The 26107-nt window shown below is 44.2% G+C and overlaps 1 protein-coding gene across 1 annotated transcript in view; it reads right to left on the bottom strand.

Moving 5' to 3' along the window:
* Nucleotides 1–8124: 8124 nt before the first annotated feature.
* Nucleotides 8125–26107, bottom strand: part of SARS2 (seryl-tRNA synthetase 2, mitochondrial) — a 172439-nt gene continuing 154456 nt past the window's right edge. The window contains exons 11-16 of the mRNA XM_085624994.1: nucleotides 21387–21474; nucleotides 21018–21130; nucleotides 14626–14719; nucleotides 12836–12928; nucleotides 12503–12568; nucleotides 8125–8880 (exon numbers count right to left, since the gene is read on the bottom strand). Of these exons, the coding sequence (XP_085481120.1) occupies nucleotides 8752–8880; nucleotides 12503–12568; nucleotides 12836–12928; nucleotides 14626–14719; nucleotides 21018–21130; nucleotides 21387–21474 (583 nt within the window). The 3' untranslated portion in view covers nucleotides 8125–8751. The remainder of the gene's footprint in view (nucleotides 8881–12502; nucleotides 12569–12835; nucleotides 12929–14625; nucleotides 14720–21017; nucleotides 21131–21386; nucleotides 21475–26107) is intronic.

The raw sequence follows: 26107 nt of genomic DNA, 5'->3' as shown, positions 1-26107 counted from the left end.
AAGTCCATCCTGGACCTAAAGCACCTCCTTCACATTACTAAACCTTCCTTCTCGAATCTCCGGCTCTTGCAGAACGTGACCCTCATCCCCCCCGCCAAGCCACTCCTTCACCCACTTCCATTATCCCGGACACACTGGCGCCCCCGCAAGCAACCCTGCCACCTCTCGGAGGAGGAAATCATTGCTCTCCTCCATACCTACAAACCCAGCCATGGCACGCTTAACCCACCAGACCTCACGGAAGAAGAAGTGGCTGACCTCCTCATTAGCTACGAGTCCGCCTTGACAACCCCATGCCCCTCAATCCTGAGGGAAGAACACCCTATCCGCTCGGTGGCAACAAACCCTAACAGATCTGCCACCCTCCGTGTCAGAGGGGTGGTCAATAGCAACCTAGCTAGAGTTCCCATCTCTGCGTCTACCTCTGACACTCACTCCTACCCTTCCCTAACCGGCCTCTTAATAAACTGCCGATCAGCAGTAAAGCATGCATCTGATGTCCCGACCTCATCCTGAGACATAAATCGGACTTAGCGATCCTGACGGAATCTTGGCTCAAGGAATCCTCTTCGCCCTACCTAGACCTCTTAGTCCCACCCAATTACAACATCGTAAGGATGGACAGACACTCAAAGAAAAAAGGGGGTGGCATTGCCTGCATCTACCGCTCTAACCTCCTGGTTACGGAACTGCTGGTAGACTCTACAGACTCCTGCAAATACCTCGCACTCTCCGTCTCCAACAACACCTCTCAACTGTACATATTTTACCACCCCCAGGCAAGAATGACACCCTTATGGACCTCCTCATGGAAATCATCGCAGCCAAGGTTTCTCCAAACTCTAATGACATTTTCCTTGCGACTTCAACTTACACTGGAACGATCCCAAGGACCCTCAGGTCAATGCCATCAGAGACTTCTTGGCCGCCCAAGCACTTACCCAAGCCTGTTCTCTCCCTACTCACTCGAAAGGCGCCACCCTAGACTGGATCATTGCTAAGGAATCAGCAGTCAAAATTATCTTTATTGAACCGTGTGATTGGTCAGACCACCACGCCATCACCTTCCTCCTGCCTAGCGCTCACAAGGCATGGACACCTCAACCCGTGATTCCCAAACGATGGGTTAGAGACACCAAGAACCTCGATCACGGGAAACTGGCAGCGTGTTGTGAGACCCCCCCCCCCCCTCAGTGCACCTCGGTCGACAACCTATCACTATTCCTCAACCATATCCGACATTCTCGATGACCTGGCACCACTGAAACTAAAAAGAACCCAGATCAACGACAGAAATCTCTGGTTCAGCGGATCCCTCAACAAGGAGAGGAGATCCCTTCGACAGACTGAACGAAACTGGAAACAAAACAACACCCATCAGCAGCCCATGTAAAACTTCTCCGCCAGGCCAGAAATGATTATAATAAGAAAATACTCAACTCAAAAAAAGAATTCTTCTGAACTGAACTCGAGAATGCCAAAAACCGACCTCGCAAGCTGTTCAACTTGGTCAAACACCAATCCAGAAAACTAGCGAAAACCTCCAAGGAAACACCCAAACCCCTAATATCAAGCAAGGAATTGTCTTCCTTCTTCTGCGACAAAATCTCTGCCCTAGGAAATGAACTTAAATCTGCAACTCACCCCCAAAATCAAAATCTGCCAGCTCCACCTCCTCTCCATGCGCCGTCTTCCCAAACATCACCCAAAAATCTAGCGCACTGGTCCAACTTCAAATTCTATGATGAACACTCTATCTCAAAAACTCTCGCCTCCTTAAATCCGAACAACCACTTCAATGATCCTCTCCCCTCTAACTGCCTAGCAGCCGCCTCACAGGCTATCATTCCCTCCTGGACCTCAATAATCAACGCCTCCCTTCAACAGGGCTTAATTCCTGATTAACTCAAGGCTGGCCAAGTTGTCCCTATCCTAAAAAAACCTACCTTGGACCCTGCTTCAGCTGAGAATTACAGAGCCATATCCAACATCCCACTCCTTGCCAAAGTTCTAGAAAAATGTGTGCAACAGCAGCTGAGCCTACACATTAATAACTTCCACCTGCTAGATGACTTCCAATCCGGTTTCAGACCTGGACACAGCACGGAAACCACTCTCCTCCACATCGTGGACGACGCCCTCCAAGGCCTCGATCAAGGCAAAACCTGTCTCCTAATCCTCCTAGACCTATCTTCTGCCTTTGATACTGTTAACCACGAAATCCTCCTTGAACGACTCAAACTCAGGATGGGTTAGATGGCACCGGTCTTGAATGTATTAGATCCTTCCTCCAAAATCGTTCTCAGAGAGTCCTCATCAACAGTAATCTTTCCCCCCCTTTCCGGTCACGGTTGGAGTCCCCCAAGGATCAACCCTCTCCCCTACCCTCTTCAATCTTTACCTTGAACCACTCACTGAGGTACTACGTGCCGCCAATATCTCCTACCTTATGTACGCAGACGATACACTGATCTATATAAAAATCTCCTCCCCTGTGGACATTCTCTCCTTGAATGAGGCCCTGAAGCTGACAGTCCATTGGCTCAACGCCAACCAGCTTAAACTCAATGCAAATAAAACTACATTTCTCTTAATCTCCCCACTCAAAACCAATCCTGACATCCAGGAATGTATCTAGAGCATCACAGCTCTAAACTGCCCTCCCACCATTGTTGACTCGAGATGGCCAGGTTCCACCTGAGCTACCTAAGAAACCTAAAACCCTTCCTTGAGGTTTCCGACCTCAAAACGGCAATCCAGGCTCTAGTCATTTCCAGACTAGAATATGGATGCTCCACTCTCGCAGGGCTACCCAAGAACTCCCTGGCCCCACTGAAAGCCTGCCTCCACACCGCCGCCAGACTCCTAACTGGCTCAAAGAAATTCAACCACATTTCTCCCCACCTCAGAACTTTGAACTGGCTTCCCCTAGAGGCCAGAATCCAATTTAAACTGGCCTGCATTACTCACAAAGCTCTCTACTCCAATTCCCCTGCTTTTCTCGCCCATAAACTCGTGATATCAGGAGGAGTCAGAAACTCCCGATCTGCCAAAGACCTATTGCTGCAACCAGCCCGCTTATGGAAGAAAAAAAACCTACAATCGGGCCTTCTCTGGGGCCGTTCCAAGAATCTGGAACTCGCTCCCACCCGCCATCAGAAAACTTTCGTCCTTGGCACACTTTAAAAAGGAGACCAAAACCTTCTTAATGGGCAAATACCTCGTCTTATGATTACATCTCAATCACCGTAGCAACATGTTTCCACCCTCCACCTTGACATCATCCACGGCTCTACGGAGGATACCTATTACTGCACTTCTGGGCATCCCACCCAAGAGTTGCGACTGCGTGCCTTCTTTTATAAGTGTCTACCTATTTTTAACTTTTTATCCTTCTAGTAGCCGGGACCTTAGACTGCGTGCTTCTTCTTGTATAATGTATCCCCATCTTACCCAATTGTTCCCTCCCTTCCTAACGCTTTGTATACCACCCTCAAACCTGTAAAGCGCTCTGATACCCTCACGGGTCTGGTTCGCGCTCTATAAAACTTTAAAATAAAATAAATAAAGTAAGTTACTTAGCATAGCAACCAACATGAATATCACCTAATATGGACAAAGAAAGAGAGCTCTTTCACCCTGGACAGGATGCCGAGAGGGCTCCGGGGGGTGGGTTTGCCGGACTGATGTAACAATCTACTTCTAGGTGAACAGCATGTCTTTTCAGAAATATACACATGGGCACTCGAAATGTATGAAAACATGTTTAATTCACTGGTGCAATGCGACATAAAAAGTTATCTGTGAGTCGTACTCCAGGAGTACATCTATTGAGAGTACAAAAATGTAAATCGGTGTGATCATAAATGTAACCGGATACTTCTGGTAAACATATACTGACTTTTCTTGTACTCTTTTTCAACCTATCTCAGCTTACAATATGACTCTTACTTCGGGGGCATGTGACAAGTTTTAGGGGCTTATTACGAGTCTGGCGGTCCATGGACTGCCAGACTCGAGAGGGCGCAGAGGTCTTCCAACTGCCCTATTATGACCAGGGCGGTCGGGCCAACCTGGGAACACTGCAGCCGCCAGTGGCCAGAGGTCCCTGGCTGTGGTGATCTTGAGGCCGCAATATGCTTGCCAAGCATATTACGAGTTTCCTCACCACCACACTTTTCATGGCATTGCGACCACCATGAAAAGTGTGGTGGTGTCTCACGCCTTGTGGATGCACACAGGGGGGCATAACATGTGCCCCCCCATGCACACTCACACCAGTACCTGCAAGGCATGGACTGCACCAGTCCATGCCGTGCAAGTACTTATTTTGACGTTCCCACTGTGGTGCCTATTTCATAGGCTCCATCTTGGGAACGCCAAAGAACCGCTCACCAGACCAGGGGAAACCTCCTTATCTGGCAGGCTGTTCTTACACGGCCTGGTCGGCGCGAGAGTGGGGCGGTCCCACTCCCGAACCTCCAAACTCTTAATTAAGCCCTTAGACTTTAACCAACCCATGAATCTTGTACATGTTTCTGCACCTCCCTCTATCACCAACATACTATTTAAAATGGAAGCCTGCTCGCTCTCCACTGCTGGTAGTGCAGGCAACGGTCACCTCCTTCAAAGCAGATGTAACCTGGAAAAGTCACTTGATTTTACTTCTGCAAAGCACAGGTGTTAAGGAAGTCAGTCTGCCTACAGAAAGAACAAAAGTAATTAGCTGTCGAAGTTTGTTGTGACCAACGTCTCACTGCAGCTGTACATGTAGTACCTCACATATTAAAGAAAGAGGTTGACACTTGTTATCAGCACTATTTGTCAGTTCAGGTTGGCATAACACTGGACAAATTGATGTCATCACCACCACCAATCGCCCAAACAACTGCATGGCCTATAGCCATCTCTGCTGCAGTGAGAACATTGCTCATTCAAACCCACTGGATTTAGAAGCTGCTGGGTTCCCCGATACTTGTCAATGAGCAGTGTTTGTAGTCTATAACAATTTTGAGAAGAGGATTAAAAATGTATAAGGGACCTCATTACTTTTTCTATAGCAGACTATTATAGTTAATTAACGACTCAGACGCCTCTGTAACGGAAGCGACAAAAGGTCCCTCCCTACCTTACTGGGCAGAGGCGCTCTAAGGGGAAAGGAACTACCAAATAGACATAATAAATCCTCAGGAGGGAGCTCTTGAGGTCCGAATTCAAGTTTGTTTGTGAAACCGTACATGACCAATGTGCTACACATCAAATGTCCTCATTTGATATGTTCTCAATTTCTAGATTTATGTCATGTATGATTTTATTTCTGTGATCAATATATTTTAACATATGCATCCGATGACATAGGCAGAGTCACACACAAGAAATGATCCTGCTGTTGCAACCAGGATAATGTTGAATGTACTATTGAATGTCAACACCAACAATATCATGTCATACTAATATCGAGGACAGAATATCCAGGGACAAAATATCGAAAGGTAGGGCATACAGGGAAGTACACATTTACTATTCCTAACTCCACATCTATGTACCTTGAAGATATATGTACTACAGAGCTACATATATGTGGAGGCAGGTATGGTAATCTCGACATACCTGTCAATATTCTATTTTTGATATTCAGCCCTAAATAGAGTCCCATCAATATTTTGGATTTGATATTTAGGGGGCACACCATAATGTCTATTGCCATTAACATGGAAACATTTTCTAGTCACCTTATGAAGATTTTTTTCATTACATGCGCTGCATAGGCATCTTCCATATATGAGAATGGAACAAAAGTGGAACACAGTATTAATCTTCATGTGCAACGGTGTCCAGATTTGGAATGTGATCTGCATATGTGCTTTTTGTACGTCTACACTTACAATGAGATAGTAAATATATACCAAACATACTCACAGCATTGTTTTTTCTACAAGTGTAGGAAGTACATTTATATCAGCGACTTACCTGTAGTATCTAAATTCCACCAAGACAAAGGGCCTGATTTAGATCTCAGCAGACGGTTTACTCCGTTACAACGGTGACGGATGTCCCGTCCTCTGAAATATAAATCCCATAGCATAGAAAGGAATTTACATTTCGGTGGACGAGATATCTGTCACCGTTGTGACAGAGTAACCCGTCTGCCTAGATCTAAATCACGCCTCAAAGCATTACCTCACTAAACCGTATCCATTGGCCCGATTCATAAAGGATTTTGTATACTTAGGTTGAAATTAGTAGCGAAAAACCTTGATTTGGGTGTAAACTAATGTTTTATATTCAAAAACGTGAATTCACACTCATAAAAGAACTTGAACACATTGGTACTTACATGCTGTAACACTATGTGAGAGTGCATCAGCTCACAGGTGAGGGAATACTGGTCTTAATGCATGAAAACCCACAAACTAACATGTTCGGGTGTGTATATTCGCAAATGTTTGCAGGACCCTTTCCACAGGGAGCAAGTTAAAAAACAGTGCTTAATTTGTAAAACTAAATAAGTATGTGTTTGAGCCTCAAGATTTTCTTGTGAGTCATTCCACCAGCACCACCAAATGCCAGGTTTGCAGAAAACTAAAGCTGCCTATTCTTGATTCCACTTTATGCCTGTTTCTTTCACCACTCTACAATTCTCGTCTCATTCAGGCACATGCATTAAAAGAAAATCTGGTCGCAAACGGGCATATTCTCAGAATTTGCCCCTTTGCGACCGGTATTTTTGCATTTGGGATGCATCATCCCAAATGCAAAAATCGCAATTTAAGTACTCTCTAAATTGCGATTACTTAAATTGCGATTGCATTTAAGGAATCCCAAATTGAGATTCCTTAAATGCAATGCATTAAAGTAAACAAATTAGCGATTTCGCTAATAGGGTGCGCAAATTACCATGAAGTTGAACTTCATGGTAATTTGCAAAACCTTTGAAAAAAGCACTTTTGTGCATTTTTCAAAGTTTCATGTTGAGCACACACATGACCTTAGGGCATGTGTGTGCGCAACATATGTGCACAGGTCAATTCCAGGGGTGCAACAGCGTGTCCTTTTGACACCCTTGCACCCTGAAATTGCATGCGCAATTTGCGAGTACCTATTGGTACTCGCAAATTGCACTTGCTATTTCCCATTCATTCCTATGGGCCTGTTGGCCCATAGGAATGTATGGGAAGCTATTCCTTATTTGCGACTCGCAATTTGCGAGTCGCAAATAAGGAATGTGTAGGAATCGCTATTATTATAGCGATTCCTACATGCATAGGATTTTGCGAGTCCTTAATTGTGAATCCTTAAAATTCGCAATTAAGGACTCGCAAAATCCTAGCTTGATGCATGTGCCAGTTTATCTCGCTCTTGAAGGATCTTTTTCTTCCCCGCGTTATCCCTTTGACACTGTTTTACTACCTTCCTCTTCCTCCTTCTCACCATCGTTTCTGCTTTTCTCTTGCTCTGGGTCAATGTCTGATGATAAATAGCAAGCCCAGGTCCCCCCAAAAATGAGAGCAACATCCCAACACCGGTGGCACATTGTAAATCTTTGTCCAAGGCAGAAATGACAAAAGAGCCCCTGAGTAACAGGTGAGTGGGAGACGTTTCTCCACCTGGAAAAAGAATTTCCTCTGGAGAAAGAGAAAAAAGTTACAAAGAGCAAATATCCTTAAGCAGGATATTCTCATGCAGTAAATGGACAGTTCCTACATTTGCGAACATGCTTTCTCAGGGAAGTAACTTTAATTTCGCACAGGATTTCAGAACTACTCCTTGAAGCTACATCAGTCACTGTTTCACAGAAGTATTCATGGTTTGTTTTGCGAATTTCAACATATTGGTATTTACTTACAACTTAGGAGCAAACCCATAGGAGTAAATTTTTGACTTTTGTTAGTGAATCAGGTCCTATGTATACATGTGTTTAGAAGAATTACAAATTTCGTATTCATCTTCTCAAGTTGTAACCATATGACGATTGTTCACGTTTTGCTTTTTCGAACAAACAACAATATTAAAGGCCTTTCACATTTCTAAATATTATTGACAGATTGTGTTGTAGAAATGCTTCAATGAAAGGCTCTGATGACTGAACGGTCCTGGTCCTGTACTAAACAAAAATCATAAATATATAAATAAACCATGTTGCCCAGATAATTTATTTTGTTTTAAAATAGATGGTTGCTTTTCCATTCCAATATGGCACCCACCGTCCATGTTACAAATAAGAACATTTGTCCATCTTTTTAAAAGGAGTTACTGTAACCTTTTACAGGATCAGTGAGATATGATATTCATGTCTGATGCTAGGGAGCCACATTATGTGCACACAGAGACGGTATCGCAACTGATTAAACGGGCTCAGGTCTATGCAATCTCATGTTCAAGTATTACTTGATTGGACTAGATGACAGACATACATTTAATTTAAGGTGATTTATTGACACAAATCAAAATCAGTGATGGAATAGAAGTTATCCTTACAAAAGTCTAAAGCCTCAATCTGCTCCGAGAGCGGATTTAGCGACTGCTAGGGAAGGAGAAACAAGGGAATGGACCCATGTAATGTCACCATAAATAACAGCTGCTGTGTGTTCCACAGCCTCAGCTTTCCTCCTTTTGAATTCCCAGGCTCCCTCTTGGGACTAGCATTGTCCTGTTTATTCTAGTTAGCCCAGTCCAGTCTCCATATAGCATTTTTTTTGGACATCCCTGCCGTCGAAAGGTTGAGGGTGTAGATATAAAGCACCCTGCTTCTCATGTTGACTGGCTGTCTGGTCTTCGCTGGTTTGGTCCTATATATTTCTGCGGCGTGTATCCAGGTTTACTGATGATATCTGTATTCATGTAGGGCCGAAGGACCTCTGGAACTCGTACGCACCCATCCTGTGAGGAAAAGAAGGGATGCAGTGAAACAGTCTAGAAACCCAGGAAGACCAGAATCCTTAGAGTTCTCAACCAACTCCTGAACAACAAGCATAACATGGCAAAGTGAGAAGGCTTCAGTTGTTTAGCGTGAATTGGCCGTACTGTAGCGAAAGAGGATGTGAATCTCAGCTATATATACAAATTATAGCCACTCTTCTAGACATGTTCTATGTTCTCGCTATTACATTTGAGTTAGCAACAGATTACATTCTAAAAAATATAACAGGGGCCCTTGACTAATATAGAAATAGTTGAGATCATGTGGGTGGGCCATTGCATTGTGGAGTTCAATTAAACCTTGCCATTCCCAGTTCTCTGCCCAAAAATATTATTTTGTCACTCACAAAGACATCCGCACAATCAAATCTGAAACAGGCTCTAAAGGAGAACCGCAAAAACCAGGAGATACGTTGCCCGCCACATCTCAAAACACCACATTAGTACGACCCTACGTGAGCTGCAAGTCAAAGTATGGCAAACAATACACAGTGAATTGTTTGAGGCCAGCAGGTGGAGGTGAAAACTCTCGAAGCAATTGTGTTCCTTGGAGTAGTGGATTCAGGTAAATGGTGAAAGGTCAGTTTTAAGGAGTTTCATAAATTAGTGTAGTTCGATTTAGCTCTGACTTTGGGGTCATGGTTTTCCACAATTTGGGGTCCAATACTCCATGGATGGTGCGGTTAGTTCATGTGGGAATGTAGTGTGGGGGCAGTTTTTGTAGATGTGTCGAGTCTTCGTTACTGTTAGGCATTATGGCTACCGCAGTGCATCTTGCATTTGATCTTAGCATGCACTGAGAGCTTTAACAATGCTTTTAGGGTTAGTGTGGTATGGCCAACTCATTTAAAGTTAAGCATTATCTTGCCGGTTTAATTATGGAATCTGTTAAAATCATTAATCAACATCTTTGGGAAGACCAAACAGTTCATCTTACAGTAGTCTGTGTGTCCCATCAATAGACATCTTATTAGCTAATTTCACAGTTGAGGGAGAGATACAATTCCAATGTTTCCACCATTTAGGCACAATAGACATCTTATTAGCTAATTTCACAGTTGAGGGAGAGATACAATTCCAATGTTTCCACCATTTAGGCACCAGGACCTTTTTTCTTCCATGGGTGCATAAAGTTCAGGCAATTGGTGACGTTGGGCAAACTCTTTGAATTGATTCCTAGATGGATACAGATGTGAGAGTAATCTGTGTTCATCTGAAAATGGAACCTACAGTGGACTAATAATTATGACAAGGAAGAAACACACAAGTAAAATAGCAGGGATAGTGCAGAGCCTTGGGAGACACCCCACTGCAGTTCACGAGAGGAGGAGTCGGAGTCTGTTCGGCTTTTCAGTGGAGTTTGTCCAGAGAGGAATTAAGTAATCCAATTTACAGCACTTTCAGAAATTCCGTACTATTCTTCAATTCCCATAAGCATAATACTATGGTTGACAATCTCATAAGCTGCCAGGAAGTACAGGAAAATCATTGCAATTTGTTGGCCCTCATGAGGAGAAATTCTTTTTTAATCTCCATTGGATCAGATATGGTTGTCCTCGCAGGACTCAACTTTAGATCATGTTGCAGCTCTTCCTCATTTTCTTGTATTATGACGCCAATAATATATTCTAGCATTTGCTCGGATATGGCAAAATGGAGAGTGGATGTTAGTTGACCAGGAGTTTGAGGTCTGCTGTTGGTTTCTTTAACAGGGCGTTGATAACTGCATGTTTCAGTTGGCCAGGGTCTAGGCCCATTGCAGAGAGGAGTTAATTAGGGTGGGTATGTAATAGATTAGAGAGATTGTCTTAATGCTGGATGCAAGCCATGGTTTCCTTGCTAGATCAGATGCTTTGGTCAATGGTAGAGGTGAACTTGCACATTCCCTCTTCGACTCGATTGAAGAACAAAATGAATTTGCCATTTAAGACCCCTATTCAGTCTAAATCAGATTCAATAGTGGGTGGTACATGGAAATAATCTAATATTAATTCAGTGGCATACACTATTGTTTTACAGTTACCATTGTGTTTGTGGGTTTCAGGGATTAATTAAAATCTGTTTGCTCCCCAAATAGGTGTTACACACTATTACACTTTGAGCTAAAAAGACGTCTTTATCATTATCGTGATTGTCTTAATGAGGGAGCTGGAAGGAAAGGAATTTGTGTTATAGGAGTCCTATGAAATGTAGGGTTTAATTCCATCCTTTGCAGGGGTCATCAATGTGCTGCAAATTGTTATTTTGATAGACGAGAACCTTTCTCCTACCTCCTTAAGCTTAGTTTCAATAGATGTTACAGAGTAGGTCAATGACAAACATAGATGTTGGAGCGAAACCGTGCCCTTCATGTGGACAGATGACATCATTGACAGCAAACAGTTCAAGCTGGCTCTGATTGCTTTTTCAGCATCTGACTAGGTTTTGGTGCTAGAGACGTTTTTAAAATCTTAATACTTCACAGGACAGCTGCACTGACTCAGTGTTTAACATTGACATTGCCCTTTGCAGCAAATCCTTTTTGATATTGAGGCAGACGTTAAGAATTTGCGTGATTTCAAGTTCATTAATGTTGAAGGAACAAATCTGCCTGTCAGGATGGCCGAGTCAAGTCCGGAGTCTTGATTGAGATATGGGTTGACAATGGCTTAGAAGGGATGCTGATATTTATCAATGGTGAGGACCTTAGACATCTTGGAGAAAGAGTTCCAGTTTTTCTAGTCACCAATTCAGAAATAATAAGAGAATAGTTGTTCCATTCTGCGAGTTATCTAGTCTAATTTGGCCCAACTGAGTCAATGGAAACCACTCTTGAGGAATTTAATTTCTTCACAGCTCTCGCAAAGAGCAATCTATGAAAATAAGCCTGATAATCTTAGACACAACCACATGGTAAGCTGAGCATTTCTTCTCTTTATGCTCCAGTAGAAGGTATGAACAATAAAAATGATGGCTGATCTTTCTTGAGAAACTTTAGTTAGAGAGGTGGCATGGTAGGAAACATGTGTAGTCAATTACAGCTTCTCAGACAGAAAGACCAAGGAAATCACAAAATAGAACAACAGTTTTTGCTCGGCAGCCTAGCATACAATTCCTCCTTTACTGCTGCTGTCTCGAACTATTGAGTCAAATCTCCTTGCATGCACACACACACATTGTTTAAACATATAAATTCCATATAGGACAATTAGATGTACCTTCTGCTCTAAATGGCAGACAATAACGAATGAAAACGTGCACTTTTACCTCTGCTACTGAAATAAAATTCAAGGTCAAAAGCTTTTTTCATAACCATGAAGGGTACAGACTTTACAGAAAAATAAGCAAGCATCAGAGGGCTAAGCACACAAAGAACCTTTCTAGCTAGCGGAGGTGATGGGGCCCAAACAATCCCTAGCCCTGGAAAAAACAAATGAAAGATATAGGACATGATGATTCAATGGCAATGCGTCCAGTAAAACCTTGTGTGCATGGAAAAAGGCTAGATTCAATGAAAATCCTACAGTCTTGAAACCCTGATGCACAGCTGCTATTTGGGCTTTTCAGTGATTACTAAAAGCCACAAACATTCAGACAGACTCACCTTCAACTGGTTGGATTCAAGAATTGCAATTATCATGCGGGGGATAGCACACGCTGTACCATTCACCTGTGGAGAAAGAAGGCAGTGAGAATGTGGTCAAAAGGAGTTAGACAGCACATATAGGCTTCCTGAAGAGGCAGAAAAAAGCCTGGACATCCATAAAAGCAGCAAGATTAACTGATATTGGGCAGTCATAAGTGTGTTTGTGTAAAGGTGTGTTCAGACAGGAGACACTACTTTCCTCAATTCATTCATTATCTATGTCCCATACCCACGCCCCCACTGTGCCTCCTTGATGGTTCTCCCTTGCCAGGGTTCTGGACGCCTGCTTACCGTATGTGCATATCGAAGATCCCCAGATGCCCCATGGTACATGATGTTCAAACGCCGGCTCTGGTAGTCAGTGCAGCTGGATGCACTGGAGATCTGAGGAGGAAAAAATTAATGGTCTTGTTAAAAAATGTGTCCTGAGTGTCTGACACAGACAATCTAACACCTGTTGTATGCAGTATAAGAGTTCTGCCACTGCAAACCAGAGGTTGCACGGCTGCACCAAAGGACACAATTTGCCACCAATCAAGAGCTCACCTCCCTCTGCCTGAGAGGGTATCTTGGAATTATAAAGAAATGTGGGCTGCTAAATAGTTTCAGAATGTTTCTTTGAGGATAGCAGCTTTCCCATGATAGCCCAGTACCCTCCCCACTTGACTGCAGTCCCGAAAAACTGTCCCCAGAATTCCTGCAGCAGCACCACAGCCCCGTCAGAAATGTGACATTCTTCGAGTGCCTACACATTTTTTTCAATCAATCAATCAATCAATGCTTTATTCGACAATACAAGTGATAAATCCATATATCAAATACAGGAGTACTCACAAATGCAACCTTATATAGAGCATAACCAAACAGTACAACATAGAATATAAACATGCATTACAAAATATCATCAATAAATAAATTGAAATTTGTTAAGAGATCGATTTTACAGCCTGATCCTCTATTTACATATAGAGACTGGAGGAAATACAACAGAATAAAACAAGTTATTTTACAGTTCAAGGGACATACGTGGAGTTGTAAGGGTGATCACCATTCATGTATTCACAATAAGTAAACATGGACAGATGATGTGATGACTGCTTGAGCAGTACAAAGCATGTCAGTGTAATCAAGCAGCCCATTTATTGCCTACGAGCGAATAATCCACATTTTACCCTACACATTTTTTAAAGCGAATGCTTGTTGTCACTGACCAACGAATTACTCCTGTGTAACAGTGTACGCTTCCACAAGGTCATGCTTTCACAGCTAGTGCAAAATATTTCATTGTTGCATTATAATTCGGGCTCCCGGTTTTATGGTATTTATTTTTTTGACATTTCCGTCTGTATTTATGGGTATTTATTTTTTACTAATATTTTTTGTATTTATCCATTTTTATTTTGTGTTTTCTGTATAAATGTAAGTGCAATGGGTATATTTCCACATTTATTTAACTGCTAAATTATACTCACATTTGAATGTTCAAAAGGTTACAGCAGTATACAGTGCAATGACCTTATCTAAACACACTTGCACTGTAGAATAGCGTAAATAACTGTAGATCTGCACTAAATTAAGCTTAAATAGGAAATGTATTATCTTTTTTCATCTGCCCTACCTTTGAATCTGTACACCTACTGACTTGGCACTCATTATTGGAAGTAGAAAAAAATCATCCAAAGAAGGCTTATATTCTGTATTTAAAAAAAATACAGACAGGAAATAAATGTTTTTCTGTCTGTATTTATCAGTCTAAATCAGTAAAAACGGAAAACTGCGAAGCCCTAATTATAATGTCATGGATATATTGATTCAACTGTTTTGTATAGAACTAAACACACCATTAAATATAGACTCAAAACAGGGGACAGTATACTGTGGATCATTTGACTCCTTTGAACTGCTCTGGTGCCTTGCACCAAGAGCCGCAAGCACCAGGGAATAAATTGGCCTGCAATAGAGTAGCGCATGAAACTGCAGTTATCATGTTTTTGGTTTGCTCATCTTTACCTTACTCAACAATTGTTCGATCAAGTTGAACAATCAGGACTGGTTTCAAGTGTGACAGCGGTTAGTCTCACCTCTCCATACTTTCCTCTGCCAGGCATCCAGGCTTCAATGTCATATTTCCTATAAGCGGGTAGTCCCAACTCCTGTGTAGGCATGTCTAGGATCCTGTATGTAAGAAGGCAAAAAGTTTAATTACTAAAACAACACTAAATGTTCAGCTGGGACGAATAGCACGTGCTGGCCTCACCTACATAACACATACAGCAGCAAGAGTAATTCAAGGCTTCATTCTCAGAAACAGACACTTTAAAACTAGCTACAGAGTTCGGATTTTAAAAAGACAAGAAGGTGAAAGTGCTAAAGTGTGTTACAAGAACCCAGCCTTTCACAAACAGGGCACACAAAAGTGCTTGTGATATACCGTAAAATCTCCCCAATGGGGTAGGCAGACACGTTGGTGTCTGCTGATGTGTTGTAGGCCTCCATTGTCATTCTACAGGTAAAAGTACTATCACCACTTCCGGGTCACAATCTCTCACAAGGCAATGTTCACAGGTACCAGTGTTTGAAACAGTGCATTGCTCTCTGAGAAGCAAAAAAAACCAGAATGTTTGGGTGCATTACAATCTCTAAGAGGTAGAGATGAAAAAGTTACTTACCCTGTAAAAATATTTCTGGCGGATATAAAATCTTCCTGTTAATTCATCACCCTACGAATACTCCCCCCAGGCTCCTGGTAGATCCAGAAAACTTTTCCCCAGCTGTGACTTTCTAGCACTGTCATATCAATCCAGCCACAAATCACACCCCAGCATGTGATATCACTACAGTATATTAGCAGCACCCGTCATCCTGGCATCAGTTCCTGAATCTTTCTTGGTGCCCCCTTGAGAAACAACATCAACAAATACAGCAAGAAATGATAATCATAAAACTAACTCATCGGGGAGGAGGGAGGGTGCTGTGGAATCTGCAGGAAGATTACGTATCCATGAGAAATATTGGTTGTAAGAAACCTTTTCTTCTGATGGATACATCTTCATGCAGATTCCTCGCAAAAAGCAGTAGCTCCGTGGGAGGCCAGATTAGGTAATGTCTGTTAACTAAGGAAGTCATACAACAAAGCACAGGCAAAGTACTGCTTTACTCCCTGCTTGGCAGAAGCATATAGAAGAAGGATGACCAAGTAGCATCCCTGTAGTTGCTGTTAACTGGGACACCTCCAGAAAGAGCAATGGAAGCAACCATGGCTCCTGTGAAATAAGCACAGATGCCCAACAGAGGATCTTTCTCCTCCAGCAAATCTTGATGTGGAAGAGGACCCAAGCACAAAATGGTGTGCTTCATCCCCTCATTGCCCTCTGCTCCAGCGAAGCCCACAAAGTGCTGATCATCAACTCTGTCCTGTCACATGTGGTCAGTGTAGTATGTTATGTTATGTTATGTTATAACTTTTTTGTATAGCGCACAGATGCCGCAGCAAAGTGGCGTCCTGGCGCTGAGGAGACGGTAAAACATAACGGAGAGAAAATACTAGTCACAATGAGCTGAAGGACCTAAGTAGTGGCAAACAGAAAGGTTTTCAGACATTTCCTGAAAGGAAAAAGGTTGGTGATAGAACGAAGCGAAGGGGGGAGGGTGTTCCAAAGTGAGGCAGCTAACACCGAAAAAGAACGTCCACCCATTCTAGCTCTTTTGAAGCGGGGAACAATTGCCAGATTTGATCCTGCAGAGCGAAGCGCTCTGTTCGGGAGATAAGGGGATATAGTCTGGGCAAGGATAGGAGGAGTAGACAGCTTTAGGATTTTAAAAGTAAGGCAAAGTGCCTTAAATTTGATCCTCTGTTCCACCGGGAGCCAGGCCTGGGATCCAGCCTCTGCAGAATTCCCACCTACCTAACTGGATGTGGAGGAGGAAAGAAGATGGAACAGTGACAGACTGTACCATATGAAAAGCAGAAACAACCTTGGATAAGGCTGGTACGAACTCCATCTTATCCAGGTAGATACTGTGAAGGGTGAACGAACTGGTAGAGCCTGAAGTTCTCCAAGTCTATGAGCAGAAGTAATTACTACCAACAGACAGTGTTTAGAGTAAGACACTGAACCAGCCAACGGTGTATTGGCTCAAATGGAGATGCCATCAAGAAAGTCAATACAAGGTACAAATCCAACTTATGCACATTAACCACAGTGGGAGGGGAAAGTAAAGCAAAACTTTAAGAAACCATGCCACTAGTAGGGACATAAACAGGGAACGTTGGTCAAGAATATAAATAAACGCAGAAACTGCTGCCAGGTAGCCTTTAATCCCAGCCACAGTCAAATCCAGCTGATCAGAGAACAAGCCAAACCATAGGACAATGGAAAGGTGAGAATTAAAGGGTCGAATGCCTTCTGACTCACAACGATGAATAAACGTGTTACAGGGGTCAGTGCAGATAGATTTGGTAGCAGGCTTATTGGCCGCCAAGATGACATCTTTGACCTGATTAGGAGGGAAAAAGCATTGTAGATGGTACTGCTCAATTCCACGCATGCAACTGAAGCATGGTGGGTTGGGGTGGTGGACCTCACCATCCTGCAACAAACACAGATCCACTCTGTTAAAATAGGGAGCAGGCGGCTGAATGTTAAGTGGCAACATATCGGTGTACCAGATACTCCTCACTCAGTCTGGAACATTAGAAACAGCTGTGCCTGATCCTCTTGCACTTTACGGAGTAGTTTGGACAGAAGTCAGATCAACGGATGTATGCATAGCAGGCCCAGAGACCAGATGAACCTGAAACATCCCCCAGAGAACAATTAGGAGGGAAGTGTATGTCAAGTGAGAGCACTTAAGTGTTCTGGGTCTTTTCTAAGAGATCTTTAAATGGAGCTCCCTATCCAGATCCCTATCTGGAGTCACCTGCCTCAGTCATGTCCGGATGCACCTCCCACCTGTGGACCTTCAGTGAGAGGTGACTTAGTGCATGCGGTCTCACATCGATGGAGCCTGCAAGATGAGCCGCTAACAGGCAGGTTTCTTTTGTTGCATTCACCTCCACAGGTGAATTTCCTACCTACATAAGGTCCAAGGTCCCACACCACCCTGTCTGTTGCTATAATTGACAGTAGTGATAATCTCCAATAGAACCTTCGTGTTGTTTCTCAAGGCAGAAAGAAGAAAGGCCTTCAAAGTGAGACAACTGCATGCAACTCAAGAATATTTATGTGTGGGAGTTGCTCTGGCGTAGTCCAAAAGAACCTCACCATGCTGTCACACAGATGAGCACTGTCGCATAGCAAGACGGCAGCTGTGACCACAGTATCTTTTACTGGTGGGGGCTAAATTGGCAGCCCTTCACAAGTTTGCAGGGGCCCATCCACCAGTGCAGATCCAGATGCACTGAATATCTGAAAAGGAGTGGAAAGGCTTTGCCAGTGCTGAAGCACGGTCACACCAGGGATCACTGGTGGATTTTATCTGCCATACTGCATGAGGCATCAACAGGATGCAAAAGGCCATGATGTCCAGCAAGTGTATAAACTATTGGGGCAGGGTACAAATTGGCGACAGAAAATCAAATTTATCACCTGAATATCTTTGATCATCTATGGAGGAAGGAAGACCTTCATCTCGATTAAAAGTACCGCACCTGAAGGAATGTAGTGGTGGGGAAAAGAAGGGAAAGATGTAGCCGCTGGGAATTACCTGGATGACCAAGCAATCTGTTGTGACCTTTGCCCGATTGATGACAAAATATGAGAGTCTCCCTCCCACCGGAAGATAGTGCGGAGAAGGGAAGGAGTTAGAGGGGGTTATAAGTGGCAGAGCCTACAAATGATGCTGGAGGCTGGATCTGCTGATGCCGCTATTGATGTTGTCATCTAGATCCACTTCGACCAAGAAATGAGTGGTACAGCTGTCCCTGAAGCACCTGTACTGCTGTATAGTAACCACACAACTTGCAGGACTGCTTGTAGAACTGTGGGGAGACTAAGGTGTGAGTTGCAGACCTGCTGTTCTTGAAGTGTCATAGGGAGGGGTCAGCCTTTACAAAAAGACACTCACTATCAAAGGAACTGTCTGTAAGTGTAGCTTGGATTTTCCAGAGAAGTCAGTGGAATGCAACTAGGAATGGTGACGCAGTGTGCTAGCCTTGTTCACATATTGAACGATGTTCGCAGAATCTAGGCCACACTTCAAGATCTGCTTTGAGGCATTCAGTACATCATACAGAACTTTCTTTCATATGGTCTGGCTTTAAACACTGTGTTTTGCCAGCTCCTACAAAGTATGAAGGAAGTGGCCTAGAAGGCAGGAGTCATTAGCCCTGCAGAGTGCCAAACTGCTGAGGTAAAACATTTTCTCACGAAGGCATCAAGTTTCTTTGATTTCCTGTCCGGGTGTGCCTTTGGAAAGACACTGGCATTTTGTTTTAATGACTATGTCTGAATAACCACACTATAGTGATGGGTGAAAGAACAAAAAGTGTAGAACACCTGGAGCGAGTCTACGGCACTGTGCAATCGGTCTGGAATGCTGGACCTGAAAAGGTCTTCTCCCATGCAGCTATGGTAGGCTCTGGGAGGGCATCATTAAACACAAGTAACGTCTCTGTCACAATGTTTGATTTCACTTCTCCTGAAGGTAAAAGCATTTCCAAGGCTTCTTCATCCGAGGTGGGGCCAGTGGGATAAAGAATGCTACCTGCTAGCGGCGTATCCACTCCACTGCCATTTCGTAAGTGCAGATATGTACCAACATCTGTATTATAAGAAGGCAGGAGATAACCATCCTCTGTTCGGCCATAGTCTTTGTCTTCCATAGCATAGCCAAGGCATTTGAATCTGAGCCCAGCATTTCCTCCTAATGGGCAAACCTCTAGGCCTGAGCGAGGGGCTCATAATGCTGAATATTAAAATTAACCAAGCAGATATTTTTCTTCTTATATGATCCCCCCTTTTGCAAGATGCCCCCTGTCCTTCCCCCATAGTTCACTTAGACTTTTGCTTCTTCCTCATTACCATGATTATACTCACTACACTGCCCTCCACTTCCTTCTTCCCTACGTTGTAGTTTCTGTCTTTCTTACCTTCTTTTTCTCTGTCCCTCCCTTCCTCTCTTTACTTTCTTCCTTCTACAACTTATTCTCACATCTCCCACTTCCTTTTTCGACCACTCCTAAATATTTTCTATAAGTATTGTTTGCTGTTGGTGCGTGTATCACAATCAGTATTTGTATCTTTTTTTGGGTATAAGCTGAACCAGCATGTCACTGTATTTGCTGTTAATTCTCAGTTCTTAATTTTATCAATAAAATAATTCATATATAAAACAAAATAATTAACCTTGACTTTCTATTTTGCTGTATGGACAATTGTTTCTACTATCCACCCATTGGCAGCGTCTGCAGAAAGGCCCATACAAATACATAGTCTTCAATGTTGGAGTCTATGGAGATGAGACATTGGGAGGCATCTGGATCAGAGCTGCCAGAGTCACCAAGCCCAGCCTCCCTCCTGCGGAGGGGACGAGGTGGTGGCAGCCCTGAATATATCCAGCATTGCAAGCTGCATTTCCTGCACAAGGTCAGCAAATGGACCAGGAAACTCCAGGCTCATCTTTTTTGATTTTTGGCATCTGGGAACAACACTGAGACTCTGAAGGGTCCAGAGAGCAAAGTCGTTTTCTGGAGGAAGAAGACTTCTTTCTTGTGAAGATCTATAAGCAGAATGTTCCCCAGAAGGCAACTTTCCTGTACGAGAGGGCGAGCACTTGGGTGTCTCTCTAAGGGCCTTATTCAAAAATAACTTGTCCGCCTGCTCTCTGATGTCCTTTGAGTGATGGAGGCCCAGGGTCAATAGACAGTGTCATCATGCACCGACGGCAGACACCATATGCTGATGTCATAGGGGGTCAGAGAAATATCGTCTTGTAATCTCTTCTACAAGGCTTGAATCCAAACATTTTGAGTGGATAAATTTGACCTAGTTGTTGGGGACAGCTGAGAAAATGTTATGTTGGCGATGACAGAGGAATAGACCACATCAAAGAGGCATGGAAAAACAGGAACTGCCGCCAGTTGACTCCATCTTCGACTTAACCTCGAAGATGGAGCCGCAAGGTACCACCTATTAGCGCTGTATGAACACTGTCACAGTTGTTGTTACGTAATACCCATATAGAGGTCTTCCAAATTGATAAAGCCTTTTCTACATTACTGCTGGTAGCCCCGCCTGACTCACTAAAGTTCTCACTACTGACTATCATGTATGGGGAGGCCACTACTGTAATCTTGTCTGATTTGGTTACTATTACAGCACCAACAATACTAGTAGCTTACAATTATTTTCATTGAACATAAGTAGCTCATATTACAGAAAAGGTTGGAAACCTTTTAAGGCGGGAGTGTATCTATAGCAGCACCTGTTCAGAGCAGTAGAGGCAACATTTGTGGACAGATAATGACTCTCACATGTAATGAAGTTCCAAGTCTGAGAAGATCTCCTTCTGAAGAGTAACAAACTCATCTAGCAGCTCCTGGCTCTCTGTTCCACTCTCATCCGCGGTCACTGCAAACATCTCCACCTGGTCACACAACCGAAAGAAGGATGGTAAGGGAAACAAAAAGTGTAATTAGAGTCTGCACCCGTGTGTATCTACAAATGCATGTTTACACTGCGCTGAATATGTGCGCATGTGATGACCACTAAAGAGTATGTACTTGAAATGATGGAATGACATTCACTTGTGGTGGTGTAGCAAACTTGGGAGAGTGGTGCAATCAAGTAAGACCTGGTGTTCCTGTGAAGCAATCTCTCCCGCACTTGGCCCTCTGACCTACCTTGGTGAAGTGATGGACCCTGTAAAGACCCCAAGGTTCTCGGCCAGTATCTGTCTCAGCTCTATAACAGGTACTGCAGCAAACAGTCCTAGAAGAAAGAAAGAGAGCAAATGTGAAATGGTCACTGACCAAAGAGAGGAAACAATAGACTGAATGACTACTAACTGACATCTCATAGAAGAGAAGAACAGGGGCAAGCACAGAAAAGCAGAACCTACAATACAGAGTGAGAATCCCTCCCAGAAGTAATTAAGAATGGTGCCATCACAAGGAAGGAAAAGGGAACACTTCAAAATATTGCACGTTACTGCCACTTCTTTTGGAAATGATAGGAGAGTACAACAGAGAAGGACAAAACCCTACTGAAAGTGGCCAAAGCCTGCACTTTTACATGCTGTGTGTATCACTGTCCCCTGGAACCCTGCAACATCTGAACAAGAAGACAGTGTTCTCCTAAACATACTGCACTATTCTAGAAGGAGAGATGTGGCATTTCAGTTAAATGATTATGCGGATATTTCACAAATAAGGTAAGATAGGCATAGGCACAGTAGTTCCCACCGAAAAATGTTCTTATGGTAAGAATTATTTCCTTGTGCATTTGTAAGAGTCATCCACTCTTGTGCTCCGATGAATGTTATTATCTGTGCACATCTGCCTCACAATAGACGTGTTTGTAAATCCATCTCTGGTACCTTGGTATCTCTAATCAGTTAGATGGACTGATGCAGCTGTAACAGGGAGCAGTTGAGAATTTGGAAAGAAAAGCAATTGCAAAACAGAGGATGGACGTTGAAATTATCAGACTGGATCCAGCAAAACAGTTTGCAAACATAGCTTGGCCAAAATGAACACTAGCTTTAGAACTTGTGCAGAGAGTTTAGTAATAAAAAAAGGCACGAGGAATATACCACTTTCAATAGACATAAAAGTCAGGGGCCAACAATTCAGTCATTGATCCTAACAGAAAAACCCCTCTGGTGTGAGACAATAGTCAGATTCTAGAGTTTTGAACATCCCAGTCTGAAGGGTGGTGAGGAGCACGCCCGGTTAGATCTCCTCAGCTCCATGAGGTAAAGTGGGTTGCACCCCTATCAGCGAAAAGGAGAACATCAAAGTATCTCTAACTCTTCTACATGATCTCCTCCAGGTTGAAAGTGTTAAGAGCCAGACTACGCTGCCAGAGAAACTCTTATCTGTTGGGGGATGGAGATCTATATATATGAAAAATAACATTAAAGTTAGGAGTTGAAGTGAAATAAAAAACATAAAAACACTGAAATTCACTAATTCAAGTTTAGAACACCGAGTATAATCTGTACCTCCGTCATGCATTACTTATGACTTCACTTATTACATCACTCAAGACAATGTTAAATGATGTAAATGATGACATCTCCAATTACATCATTCATGGCATCACTGAAGACATCATCGATTTAAAAAAAGACAATTGTTAGTAAAGGGTCTCCAATCATACCATAGGCAAAAATTACTGTGATTCCATGTGTCGGTCCATATAATAGATATGCACTAGAGCCAAGTGTGGTTGTGGATGACGGTAGTCAGATGGAGCATGGTTTCCCTATAAAGATTTTGGCACAAATAGTACTGCTTCTTACACAAGGTAAAGGATGAACACACCCGGTGTGGGATGCAAAGGGACGTTTTAAAGTATGTTCTGCCTAAGTGGCAAAGCTTCTTGCCAAACACCTTTGAGAAAAGTCAAAGATTCAGTTCACAAACGTTTATCCATTTGTACACGTTTGGCCAAAAAACCAAGAGAATAAATTGTCAAAGTCGCTATACATAGCTACCATCAAAAGTGGATGTTAAAGGAAGATTTATAAGGTTTTCATATTCAGATACAAACTTCCATTAAGTTTTTGAGTAATTTCACACTGTTCACGAAAGAAAGATGCAGGGGAGACCACTTACACATGTTTTAAATCACAGTTCTATTTTAATCATGCCTCTGAAGTCAAATGTAATCCTGTTCATCTCCGCAAGGTGTATAGTATATTTTACAAAACGAATGTACGAGTTACTTACCTTAGGTAACGATGTATCTGGTAGAGACGATTCTAGCTGCAGATTCCTTCATGTAGAATTGTCCCCAGGCATAAGACTGGATCCGGAAAACTTTCTTAACCAGCATCCCTGCACGCCGGGGGGACGACATCACGGGACTCCACCCAGGCGTCGTCCGTGTACATGACGTCAGCGAGGTCACATAAGTCCCACCCCGGCGCGCCTACGTCGGTTTCTTCGGAGAACTTTTCTGCGCCACAACGCGGAGCCAGCAGACAAAACTGTTAGAGTATAGGAAAAGTAGGCGAAAGAGCCAAAAAGGAATGGCGATGAACAACACCATAAAGAGCAGTGCCTGGCACTGCAGTACCCAAAGGCAGGGAAAGAATAAAGGGCAGAACAGCAACCCTGCCAGTACAGAGACAGCCCCTCCTCCCCCCGAAGACAAGGGACATATGTAAAAAGTCAAGATAACATGCAACAGGACTACAACCCCAACCAAAGACTTGGAAGGAGAACCAGTCGGGGGACACACAGGGAACGACAAAACTCCAAGACATCCCCATCACAGAGGGTCACAACTCCCATCAGGAACAAGGGCAGAGGCACAGCCAAAAGACCCCAACCTCAAGGATCGCAAAGAGCCAGAATTACCAACAACCTATTCTCCCATGTAACAATGGGGGGGAACAAGGGGGCAGCCTGATAGAAAGAGGGAAAAAATGTACTCATAGAAGACACCGCCACCCACAGGGAAGCGAGTGCAAAAGACCAAATCACAAGCCCTCGCAGAACGGGGAGGAAGGGCGGGCCGTGAAGGAATCTGCGGCTAGAATCGTCTCTACCAGATACATTGTTACCGAAGGTAAGTAACTCGTACATCTGATAGTGACTACTAGCCGCAGATTCTTTCACGTAGAATAGACACCCTAGCCATACCCAAGGGGAAGGAGGGTCTACGAGACAACCCCACCCACCGGGGCACAACAGAGGCCCACACAGGGGCTGAGTCCGAAAACAGGACAAGGAACCCCGTCCCTCAGGCAAAGGGAAAAGAAGAGAAGAAGATAACCTGTCCTCACTTGGCAGAGGAAACAAGGCAAGACGCACAAAGGCCAAACACCCCACGCCCTTATGAGGCAACAAAACCTCCGCCCAAGGCCAAGGCAAGGAAAGGAGCACCGAAGGAGAAGAGTAACCTAGAGACTCCAAGGAGGAGAGGCAGAGCAAAGGCAATCCCAGACAGGACGGTGCCAGCAGCAAGATGCAGGCGGAAGCCAAAAATGGGAACTTAAGGTCACCCAGGAAGAATCGTCCAACGACCCGCAGGTACACACTGCGCCCGCAAGAGGGTCCAGAAGTCAGGGACCATCCCCCCCACCGGGAGAAGAGGTAGAACCTAGTGCAAGGCTCACTGGAAGCAGCGGACAAGGCATGATGACAGTCCCATTAAAGCCCCAAAAAGGCACAACGGTGCAGAAAGAACAAAAGGGCGGCACTGGCAAGCCCCGCCAGACACCAGGAACACCACAGAACTAAACACTCAAAGCAAAAATGGGCGAAGAAGAAGGTTGCATCCGCAACATACCATAACGCCACGAAGAGTGGAAGCCCGCAGGCGACCACAACTCCCCAGCACATACCAGGGCTATATAACAGCCAACCCTGCCCACATAGGGCATGTCATTTCCCAAGACATGGGAACCTCTTAGGAAGAAACTTCTGCAGCGGAGGACAACAAAAAAGACCTGCGGCAAAAAACCCTGCAGGAGGCCTATCAAGCAGCCAGAGGGGAAACGCAGAAAGCCCAATCTCAGGCCCAGCATAGGGTAAAAAACCCAAGGGAAAAACACACAGTCAAAAAGGGTTGGCCAGCAGCCAACAGAGCCACAGCCTCAGCAAGGAGGACTCAAGTGGCCGTGAAGCACACAGAACTGACAACCGGGGCGACCCGCCCCAACGGAAAAACAGCTCCAAGAACCAGATCAACACGCAGGTCACCGAGGAGGAGAAGAAGGAGGGGGAGGGGGAGGACGAAGCCCCGCCAAGAACCTCTGGATGGCCGAGTCCGCAGGTGCATGGAACAAAAGAGCACCATCGAAGGGAAGGTTCACCAGCCGTTCTCGAACATTCTCCGGGAACACACTGTCCCGAAGCCAGGCATGGCGAAGAAGGGCAACCGAAGAAGCCATGGCACGACCCATCACCTCCGAGATGTCCAGAGCGGAGCGAAAGATAAACGCCACCAGCTCCCGACCATCCAAGACATGGTGTCTCAAATCCACACAGGCACCCGCCTGAGAAGCGGCAGACATAAGGGACTCCGCCGAGTCCCACAAGCAAGAAGTGGCCTTAGCCAAAACACACAGTGTGTTAAGGGCCCGCAGAGCCGCACTGGTGGAGGCAAACATATTGCGCCCCCATGAGTCCAGCCAGCGGGCCTCCCGTGACGGGGGAAGACAACAGCAGCGGCAAAGCAGGAAAGGCAGACTGCAAAAGGGGGCCTAAGAGAAAGGCACACCGGATCCCGCGGTGCCGGATGGTGGTGGTGCAGAAGGTGCTGGGGCGCCGGGTCCCCCGTGGCGGGACGGCCCCAAGAGAGAAGAGTGGAGTGAACCCTCGAAGGGAAGCAACAGTTCCCTACCACCAGAGCTGGATCACCCATACGCAAAATTCCCACAGCCGTGGAA

The sequence above is a fragment of the Triturus cristatus genome, chromosome 9 (assembly GCF_964204655.1).
Source record: "Triturus cristatus chromosome 9, aTriCri1.1, whole genome shotgun sequence".
In the NCBI taxonomy this organism is placed as follows: Eukaryota; Metazoa; Chordata; class Amphibia; order Caudata; family Salamandridae; genus Triturus; species Triturus cristatus.
The sequence above is the reverse complement of the archived record's forward strand: the minus strand, read 5'-3'. Positions and strand labels throughout refer to the sequence as shown.